Genomic DNA, 10,300 nt, shown 5'->3' with positions numbered 1-10,300 from the left:
ACACAGAAACCTGACATTAGTACCATGGTGATTTACCCTATAGTGTAAACAAATTCAGTATATAAATACTGACAGCTGCTTGAGAAATGATCTCAATTTGTGAGTGCAGATTGTAAAGAAGTAGAGTACTGTTGTGTCAAAATTAAATTTTTAGTATTTTGCTTTTTTTTCTTAGCTCAAGTTGTCAAACTGTGAGTTAGATATTGTCTCACTTACCCATGATGGTATCAAGCCATGTAGTTTGTTCTGTTTTTATTAACTTAGATTTTTGACTCCACCACAGCACACTGGAGGTGAATGGAGTTTTGTTTCTTATGCTCACAGCACTGAAAAATGGCATTTAAGAAATTCAGCAGCAACATTCCTGAAAGTTTCCCTGTTACTCTGGATAATCCACAGACATCGCTGTGAACATGTAATGGAACTACTTTCTACCAAAGAAATAGTCCCTAAATAAATTGTTTACAACCTGTTCTGTGGATTACCCAAAATAACAGGGGCACTGTTGTGTTATATCAAATTTAAATAATTGTAAAAGAAAGTAGTGAGTGAAAAACAAGACATGGGAATCTATAAAATTCTGACTTTATTATGAGGTAGGCCAAAAACCCCTGCAAAAAGAAAGTTCAAGCTGAAGGAGCATGTGAATGATTTGGTCAGCAAACCTTCTTTTGTAAGTTTTTTTTAGGCACTCAAGGTGCTGGTGGCTGCTTGTGTGGGCTGTTTTGAAACGGTGATCTCTGGAGGCAAAGAAAGACCTTGGTGCTTCTCTGTGGTACAGGGTTGGACTTTCTCTGAGCAGACTTTTGATACCTCTGGTCTCCTCTTCCACAAAAATACTGAGTGAGACTGGGCGCTGATGGGCAGGTGGATGGACTTCACAGTCATTGGCAGGTGAAGTGTGAAGGTTTCAATAGGGACGGGCACAGGCAGCTCAGGAGGAAGAGGAGGAGGTGGCGGAACCCCACTGCTGGTGTTCTTGAGCGGAGTCTCTGCACTTTTAGACAACATCTTAGGCAGAAGCTTTGCTTTATCTGCTGCAGGTTCCTTCTCCTTGACGGGGCCCTGGTGTTTTGGTGCTGAACGGATGGAGGACCTCAGTGGAGGAAGTGCGCAGGGGCATTTGATCTTGAAGCCCTCAACAAGTAGGTTGACTCCCACATACTGTGGCACTTCTACTGCTGCCTACAGACCAAAAGGGACATTAAAAGTACTGTATATCACCCTCATGATTTGGGCCACTTACAGTAAATGTTCACCATAACCTGAAGAGGAGGGGAATCTCTACCTTACCTGCCTATATATGAGCTGAAAGTCTCCAGTGTTTGCAGTGCGGTCTGCTCTCCGGTCCAGGACGACTCGTAATGTGTCTTCCTGCACAGCAGCACAGAGGCGTGCCGTTACAGTGGTGGAAGGAGCCATAGTGGGACTGGCATTGATTTCTATCAGCCATGGACGCAGGTCACGACCTAAGAAGCACAAAACAAAATATCTGAGTTGTAATGAACTTCCTTTTGTTTTCATGGTAAAGGTACATAAAAAATCTTAAAATGTATTTTAAAATAGAATTAAATGCCATGTTTCTGTTATTACCAATATAATTTTACAGCTCCTGAAACAGCAGTTTCAAAAACAAGATGATGCATGTTGAAACAGACAGTATAACATACGTCATACGTATGTAATATAGCATGTCATTTACAGTAATCCCATCCTACCTAACATGAAGTCAGCGCCGTAGAGCTCAAATGTGTTTTTGCGTGACTCCATGAGATCCTGTGTTGTCTGTAATGCGTGGATCACAGCCCTCTTCATCCCCGGGACTACCACAGTCTGCCACTGAGCATCCCGGCCCTGGCTGGACAGAAAGGTCCTGAACTGATCATCTGACCACATGTTGTCTGATGGGATACCTCGATGGCGTTGCTGGGAGGGCTTCAGGTGCTTCTGGATGGAGTTATTGCACAGGTGGACAGAGCTGAAAGACAAATGAGAGGAAACTGGTGATAGGGAATGGACAGAACTATAATGAGACATGATTTAGGAGGGCAGGATGAGAGAAATGACACAAGCCTGTCACTACTTCTACTCTCCAGTTTGCCTTCAAACTACTTCCAAACCATCTTCCCTTTGGCTATGTTAATATTTACCACGTGATCAGACCAAGACACATTTAGTGACAGGTATAAAAACACAAAAATCTGATTATGAATTTAAAAATTAGACATGGAAGTAATCAGAAATGCATTATTTCTATAATTCTAACAGGTTACAAGAAATGAACTGTAAGAAAGCAGAGAGGATGAGTAGGTAACATTCATATAGAGAGTATTAAAGTTTTGGGGGTTTTTTTTACAATATTTACTTGGCATATTTCTCATTTGTTGCTTATAATTTGTGCAACTTTGGTGGAGGTAGCAGGTGTTTTAGAGGCAGTTTGCAGTTTTGGAGTTGATTTGAATGTTGCTAATGTCAAGGACAGCAAATACACAGAGATTTGAATATACCCAGAGGATAACAGCTATTTTCATGCCACGCATTGACATAAAACCAGATCTCCCGCCAAAAACAACCAGCATAACCATAACTTGTGTTGCCTTTTCCTTACTCTGTATCTTTCTCTCACTTCTCCTTTTTTAAACGTTCATCTGGTTTCACATCTGCTTATCAGTATCACAGTCTTACCTGTCCAGTGTATCTAGCGAGTAAGGCTGCGTAGAAAAGCGCAAGTAGCACTTTTTATAGAACCACACGGTCAGAGGGTTCCAGTCGGTGACCAGGAACCACTGCCGCACGTCAAATTTGGTGCCATGGACCAGCAAGGGTCGCTCCAGGTACTTCTGCACCACCCACTTGCTTTCCTTGATTAGGGTTGGATCACCATTCACCAGCTGGAGGATCTGATCCAGACGCTTGGCACATTTGATACCTAGAAGGCAAGGTGCAGCAGGTCAGCCAGGACTATGGCAGATATTATGTGCATTGTCTCATAGTGTGTGACTTCTCACCTCTGCCCCTGGACTTAGCTCCAGGTTTGATGATCCAGATGTTGTGTATGCCGTCTATGTCCAGCTGTGGACTGACCTCCACCAGCCTCTGTAGCATGGCTTTGCAGCAGGTCACAAAATGATCACTGTTCTCGATCTCTGCTCCGCCACTGAGCGAGGAAACAGAGAGAGGTAGGGACTGCAGTGAGATACTGAAGAGCACTTTGGCTTGCCAGTTTCCTTTTGTCTCTCTCACGCACACACACTGTACTCACTGAACAACAAGGTAGTAACTGTCAATAAACTCTGCCCACTCCTCCTTTGTAAGTGTTTGTGGTGTCTCCAAGCTTATATCTATGTCACTATGCTCCAGACTCTCCAGGAACTCCTGACATACTTTGAGTGCGCTGTCAATCATTTGGGAAAGGACCACTGGTCTAGATCGCTGTTTGCTGTGTTTCCTCTGATCTGATGGAGGAGCAAGAATGTGATGTCTCTCTTTATTTAGCTACACTGAGTAAGTACATGGTCATGTGACAGATGGTCGTACCTTGAACAGCCCGAATGTTGTGGCTCGTTCCCTCTTCCTGAACACCCTGCTCCCTCTCCACAATGTACTTCAAAAGACTGGTGCAGGCTGTCCTCCGGTAGTCCTCTACACAAAGAACAGAGACAGAGAGGCACGTATTCTAAGCTTTTTCTATGAGTGAAAGTAGAAGGCTGGAAACCAATTAGAAAGAGATAAGTGCAATCTAATTTGATGGACCATGAAGTCAGATCTGACCAATGAAAGCATGCTTCTCATCCTGTGCTCCTAGTCTGTAACAGCGGGGGAAGAAGGTCTCTGGGTCAGCTGAATCAAACCAGTGCAGGTTCCTCAGGTTCACACACAGCCCCACCTGACGAACCAAAGACAAATATTGATGGTGGCCGTGACAGGAGACCACTGAATAGTCATTTTTTGCTGTAAGACACGATAACAGCATATCAACGTACCTTGGTGGTGAAGGTGCCTGCCTTTGCAAAATGATTGGTAATCTGTTCTTTTTGCAAGCTGTTGGTGTTGATGGCATCTCTGCGGTTTGTCCAATAGAAATAAACCATTTCATTCCGCACCAGGCGAGACTGTGGAATAAGAAGAGGGAAAGGATGAGAGCTGAATCTGGGAATCTGTTGAATTTTGCTATTATGAACCTTAAATGTGGTTTTTAAAAAAAGCATGGTAATCAAGGTCAACAACGTATCACCTTAGCCTCATGTTAGCCTACGACCATAAAAGTTGCTTTTACCATGAGGTCATATAGTCCATCTGGATCCTGCTCTTTTTCGACATCGTCTGAGTTGTTTGAGAAGAAGGAGCGATGTTAATCAATGGAGCGATACAAACAGATATCCAGAAGAAATATGATTCCTAAAACAGTCGCATTTGCATCTAGCTCACCGTCGTCGTCATCGCTGTCACCAGCATCATTGGAGCTGGCTCTGCTCTCATCGCTGTGACGCTGGTGAGCACGGTGGTTTCGGCGATGCATACGCTGCTCAACCCAGCCTCTGGCCCTCAACGCTGCCCTGATGACGGGGTAAGGGCCCTGGACAGAGAATACCTTATGCATCTGAGCAGACAGACAGGAGACACAGAAATGACAGACAACTGCTTGGAACAATTAGAAATGAATGTCACCATGGACATTTTTTGAATACATCCAGTAATGTAACTCACCTTGACAGCTTTGTCCACATGGCCTTTGGCTGTCCTCAGTCTTTCTGGGTTAAGAACAGGTGGACTGACAAAACTGTGCCGAACTTTGCCCTCAGGAGGTGTAGCTGACACACATGCACACACACACACATTTTAAAATATAAAGAGTAAATTGTATTTTCACTTGTCTTTATAAAGCTCATTAGTGATTATACTGTTATAATGCTGTTACAGGGTATCTTAAGTTTTCATTCAGTACAATGGCTACTATACCAAGCGAATGAGCAATCTCAATCATAGAATGAAAAACATTACAAACTGCTGCTGTAAGAGTTAATGTTGCAATGGTATTGGCTGTCGTCTTGCAGGGTATACCTACTTGTTTGCAGGCTTTTGCCTTCATCTTGGTTGCATTGCTGGACCACAGCTGTGACCTTCTGATCCTTAGACGGGCCTCCTGCAGTAACAGTAAGATCAAGAGCACTCTGTCATACATCTTACATCAGTACAATGGGCCATGTGAATAAGTTTGGCATCAATAAGTTCTCTCAGCCCATCCCACATCCTAAAAGTTCCTAACCTACCAAAAGCATGTTTAGACCCAATGGAAGACATGACTCAGCCAGAAGGCCACGTTGTAAGCTTATCACAACACCTGGACACAGTTTCTTGCAAGATGCAACAAAGCATTTGCAACTGTAATATATCTATTTAAAAATGTCCACATAGCCGTAGAGATGTCTATATTTTTTTTAATATAATGGGATTATATGGCACTTGGCTTGTGGTGCTCAAAAAAAAAAAAAAAAAAAACTTTTGAAAAACTCAACAGCAATGTCTCTTTCCAGAAATCATGACCCGGTTACTCAAGTTAATCCACAGATTTGTTGTGAGCAGTTTCATGTAGGAACTATCGGTAGAAAGAAAAAAGTTCCTACATGAAACTGCTCACAACAATTCTGTGGATTTGGCAACTCACGCCAAAACAATCTAGATGGATAAATAGCACTCCAGGTAAGAGGAAAAATATGTATTTCTGATTTTGGGGTGAACTGTCCCTTTAAAGTTTGACATCTTCAGCTTGGAGCCAAAAAAAGCAAAGTCATGAAACTTTAATACATGGCTTCTGAGTTCAAACATTTGGCCACCTGTCCTGAGTGTGACCTCATGATTAATTCAGCATTCATGATCTATGAGCAGACTCTGTGAATACAAAGGCCAAGTCCTCTGGAGGTGTGAGGGAGTTTGACATATAGATGAGAAATAAGCATTTTGTGTCTTTCTCATCTGGTTGTGTGATGAGGCCACCCTTTGATTAACACTTGATGAAAATACACCATATTAGTGATCTCCAGTATTAATTGCCTGGTCCTGTCCCTTGATGTCCAGACAGGGACAGTTTTTCCTTTGTTGCTTTCTGTCTCTCACCACTGTCTGGGCATGGTGTGCAGCGTCTATCAGTAGCCTGGTGTCCCTTCTGGCCCAGCTGGACAGACTGTCTGGACCTGGTGGCCTCCATACTAACATCAGCTCTCATTCTTCAGGGTAACCTTTTCTTTTGCACTGCTTCATGGTTTAGTCAGACACGAACTGCTGCAGAGGACACAGTCAAGCATTTATGGGGCAACAATCACACAGTGTAAAGGTGTGCACAAATGTTACATAAGTAATGTTTACATATAAATTATTAAAACTCTGTAAACAACTGCAGGTGCATGCATCACTGGCTACTGGTCTTGTAGATCAGTGTAGTGCAGTGGAAAGTGGGTCAAATTGCTGTGCAGGAGACAGCTTGGCTACACCTGTCAGGTTTGTACCTAACACCCCAGGCAGGGTGTGATACTCAGTCTGATTTCCTTCAATTACCTGATGAACAGAAGCCCAAAACCGGACACATATTCCAACAACAGAAATGTTCATTAAAATCCTACAGTTTTCTTTTTTCCATAGAGATCACTCACATCAGCCTACGCACAGCACGCACTAACATTTTTGCTATAGCCACCACAAGTTACAACTAAAGTTAGCACTCTACAAACCACAGCCTTCTCATTAACATTGGAATTTTTTTTTATTTATTGGCAAAGTAGCTAACGCCACAACTGTCTCCATTACTGGGACAGTAAGCCTATCCCATTTTAAGCAAAGCTTTGACATCATGGTTTAGTGTTTGCTCCTCTTACCTGCTGAGGTCCACAGGTGTATTAACTCCGGTGCCGGTTGAGTTTCACCGGAGGAACGCACGGTGAGCCCGACTCTCAACCTGTTTATTGTTACCATGGAAACCTCTGGATAGCTCTTGATGCTAACAGCAACCGGATACTGAGTGTGTTTTATCTGTAGACGCCAAGGTTACAAAACCTTAAAATTTATTCATGACCGTAGCGTTGTTTATTTTAACGTATTAATACATACCATGAAATTTCAACCGACTATTCCCGTTTGTTTATCCTGTAGGTGTCCATAGAAATATTCGACTCCCTATTGGAGTTTCTCCTAAAGTTATTTTATGGAATAACGCTACACAATTATGTATTCTGCATAAGATGCTTTTTTTTTTTAACTAATGACACCTAGCTACTACATTCTGCTGTAGGCTACATATCATTTTACAATAAGGGACGTTAATTGCACATTGTGGTATTGCTACTTTCACTGGCGTATTAACGATCGAAATACTTTCTTAGTTAATATTGTAGACATCACATTGTGGAACATTTGTATATGCTCTATTTGTTTGTATTTCGATTATTTGTCTCTGTTCTGTCGCCATCTTGGCTCCGGAACACTGGTACGCGGGGGAGGGGCCTTGCTGTACGTCACGGTGTCACGTGCGCGCTCGCGCCCCATACTTGCGCAAATGGCCTGCCATAAAATCCCCGCACTAAATTACATTCAAACACACACAGCTGTACACATACACTCATAACATAATACACGTAATAAGTGCAACTTTACTATACATATATATATATATCAACACTCGAAAACAGGTAAGCCGAGCACTGTTTTTAAACGGTGCCTTTACAGCCAGTGAAAAGTACATGATTTGTTTCCTGAAATTAAGTTAAGCTAAAATGCTAACACTATAACGTAATATGTGTTAACGTAACGTTAACTCACTTAGCTTAACCTATGTTGAACCTCTTTCTCAGGTGGCTGAAAAGTTCCGTTTTAGCAGTAAAATGTGTGGAAGGACTGCGTGTACTCTTGCTCCTGACGAGTTGAGCCGAGCCTGCTCTTACAAAAACCGAAGAGGGCGGCGGAGACAGCCCCGCTGGAGGGATGGAGATGCGGACAAATACCAACCCTCGTACAACAAGAGCCCCCATTCTCTGAATCCCGTCCTGCTGTCTCAGAGGCATTTTGATAAGGTAAGAACAACTGTATTTTTCCCTGCCTGAAGTGAGCGTCATAAACTGTTTAAAGTGAAGGACACCAAATAGATAGACATCATGTGAAGATTTCGCCCTATAACGTCGAGACACATCTGAAAAAAACCTTTTGGTAGATAACGTTAACTCTCGAGGTGAGGAGTTAACATGAACGATACTATCAAATCTGTAATGATTAAGTCACCCTGATATATAATTTTACGCTATTTAGATAACAAAAATAATTTTTATTTTATTGTTAATTTTACATTCTGTAACTTCCAATACGGACACACATAACAATGTACAGTTCAATTCAATGCAACAACACCATAACCTAAAAGCTAAAGAATTAACCACAGACATAAATCATAAACACTTCTCTGTCACAGTCTCAACAATATGTAATACGGTTAGCCTCAAAAAGATGTACTGCAGGGTTCTTGCATTTGATAGTATTATATAATGTAGGTGCTCATGTTATTGTGTTCACTCCTCGGATGCCTTCAGAATGCTCCTGCGGATGAGTTTGTGTTGGCCTCGATGCGTTGGGGTCTGGTACCTGCCTGGTTCAAGGAGAATGACCCAAGCAAGATGCATTACAACACCAGCAACTGCCGCAGTGAGAATATACTGGAGAAGAAATCTTACAAGGTGCATACAGTTTGAGGCACTGCTAAGCTATATTATCTTTCCTGTGTCTAATGTCTTGCTCTCTGTGCTGGGCATATGCACAAAGGAGTGTCTAATCGCTTTGTCGTCTCCCCAAAAGGACCCCCTGATCAAAGGACAGCGCTGTGTCATCCTGGCTGATGGTTTTTATGAGTGGAGGAAGCAAGAAAAAGTCAAGCAGCCTTTCTTCATATACTTCCCTCAGACTCAGGGACCCAGTCAGGAGAAGGATCGGGATGACCCCACGACCTCCGCTCGCAATAAGGCGTCCCCTGACTTGAGACAGGTTCGTATTGGGTTTTCTCTAGCAATATAAGCACCGTGTGCTTTCATCCAGAGCAGAAGTAGAGAGAATGCAGCTGTGGCGGAAATCACCATGGCTGAAAATATCCTGCGTGGGAGAGGAGCCAAAGCAAAATGTGCATGTGTCTACCAGGTGTTTCTTTAGCATTCAAAATGTTAATGCTAGTTTAGTTTTGATGTTAGTGCCAAGCTAAGGAGTGTAAAAAAAAAATAAATAAAAAAATTACAAGCATACCAACAAAATCAGTCACATTTTTTCATAAAATCTGCTAATCTTTACTATTTAAAAGATACTATGGCCATGCCCCTCTGCTTTTTGCTATGTGTGGCCAGGGAGGAGAAGCACCAGGTGAGTGGACTGGATGGAAGTTGCTGACTATGGCTGGACTGTTTGACTGCTGGATACCTCCGGATGGTGGAGAACCCCTTTATACATACAGTGTAATCACTGTGAACGCTTCCCAAAACCTGCAAAGCATCCACAATCGGTAAGGATAGTTCAAGGGGAAGCATGCTCTTTTTACATTTGCATCTGTATGAAATCCTAAATTGCTGTTTTTGTGTTTTAGGATGCCAGCAATCCTGGCTGGAGAGGAAGAAGTGAGAAGATGGCTAGATTTTGGGGAGGTGAAGTCTCTAGATGCCTTGAAACTGCTCCAGTCTAAAAACATTCTGACTTCTCATCCTGTCTCTTCACTAGTAAACAACTCTCGCAACAACTCTCCAAAGTGCCTTCAGCCAGTGGATCTTAACAGCAAAAAGGTATCAGATTTACTGTGGTATTTTACTCACTGTGGTTTGAAAATTTAGCAATATAGTGTCAGTTGTCAGGCAAATAGAGAGGTTTAAGCTGACAAATGTAACCCTTGACCCTTAGGATCCCAAGCCCACAGCCAGCCATAAGATGATGAGCTGGCTGACGAGTAGCCCACCTTCAAAGAGGAAGGAACCCAGCACACGTGAGCGTAAAGAAGAGCAAGAACACAAGGCAGAGGCTCAGTGCAAGTCTACAGGAGCACTTCAGCTGTGGCTTCAGGGAACCAACAAAAAAAGAAGAACCAACTGAAGTTATGAACTGGGACTAAAAACTGTGCAGTGTTTAAAACACCATTTAGGCCTTATTTATTACGTTACTATTTTGATAGGTATGAGGAAATGTATGTTCAGGGTTTTTTGCATTAGTAACTGTTTTAAATGTAATAAAACTATACCACACACTGTTTCATTTCAAAAGGTTATCAATAAATGTCAATTAAACACAGTAT

General features: G+C 42.4%; 2 protein-coding genes across 11 annotated transcripts; one reads left to right on the top strand and one right to left on the bottom strand.

Moving 5' to 3' along the window:
* Positions 1–569: 569 nt before the first annotated feature.
* On the bottom strand, positions 570–7,949 carry LOC122888683 (tubulin monoglycylase TTLL3-like). Of its 10 annotated transcripts, none has more exons than XM_044223453.1 (16): positions 7,102–7,247; positions 6,870–7,023; positions 6,115–6,279; positions 5,066–5,143; positions 4,708–4,820; positions 4,429–4,600; positions 4,277–4,323; positions 3,984–4,112; positions 3,772–3,886; positions 3,538–3,642; positions 3,263–3,455; positions 3,009–3,157; positions 2,686–2,929; positions 1,719–1,978; positions 1,294–1,469; positions 570–1,185 (listed from the first exon to the last, which is right to left on the bottom strand). In XM_044223453.1, exons 3-16 carry the CDS (start codon positions 6,221–6,223, stop codon positions 685–687), a joined length of 2,391 nt encoding a protein of 796 aa, XP_044079388.1. In that variant the 5' UTR covers positions 6,224–6,279; positions 6,870–7,023; positions 7,102–7,247; the 3' UTR covers positions 570–684. The 10 variants fall into 10 exon arrangements, with proteins under 10 accessions (XP_044079388.1, XP_044079411.1, XP_044079394.1 ...); XM_044223476.1 differs by having other exon boundaries at positions 4,708–4,811; XM_044223459.1 differs by having other exon boundaries at positions 6,115–6,276.
* Positions 7,872–10,297, top strand: hmces (5-hydroxymethylcytosine binding, ES cell specific). The gene is made up of 6 exons (XM_044223532.1): positions 7,872–8,060; positions 8,571–8,714; positions 8,833–9,018; positions 9,369–9,523; positions 9,605–9,797; positions 9,913–10,297. Exons 1-6 carry the CDS (start codon positions 7,872–7,874, stop codon positions 10,099–10,101), a joined length of 1,056 nt encoding a protein of 351 aa, XP_044079467.1. The 3' UTR covers positions 10,102–10,297.
* The last annotated feature ends 3 nt before the right edge of the window (positions 10,298–10,300 follow it).

The sequence above is a fragment of the Siniperca chuatsi genome, linkage group LG2 (assembly GCF_020085105.1).
Source record: "Siniperca chuatsi isolate FFG_IHB_CAS linkage group LG2, ASM2008510v1, whole genome shotgun sequence".
Taxonomy (NCBI): Eukaryota; Metazoa; Chordata; class Actinopteri; order Centrarchiformes; family Sinipercidae; genus Siniperca; species Siniperca chuatsi.
Note: the sequence above shows the minus strand (reverse complement) of the source record. Positions and strands in the feature narration are given on the sequence as shown.

Bases quoted from the DNA above. Each gene is read 5' to 3' on its own strand.
- LOC122888683 (XM_044223419.1), bottom strand. The intron at 4,324-4,428 runs GTGAGCTAGATG...CAAACAACTCAG, and splicing joins TGACAGCGATGACGACGACG to ACGATGTCGAAAAAGAGCAG. The intron at 4,113-4,276 runs GTAAAAGCAACT...CTTATTCCACAG, and splicing joins ATGGACTATATGACCTCATG to TCTCGCCTGGTGCGGAATGA.
- hmces (XM_044223532.1), top strand. From the start codon at position 7,872: ATGTGTGGAAGGACTGCGTGTACTCTTGCTCCTGACGAGTTGAGCCGA. The intron at 8,061-8,570 runs GTAAGAACAACT...GGATGCCTTCAG, and splicing joins CTCAGAGGCATTTTGATAAG to AATGCTCCTGCGGATGAGTT. The intron at 8,715-8,832 runs GTGCATACAGTT...TCTCCCCAAAAG, and splicing joins TGGAGAAGAAATCTTACAAG to GACCCCCTGATCAAAGGACA.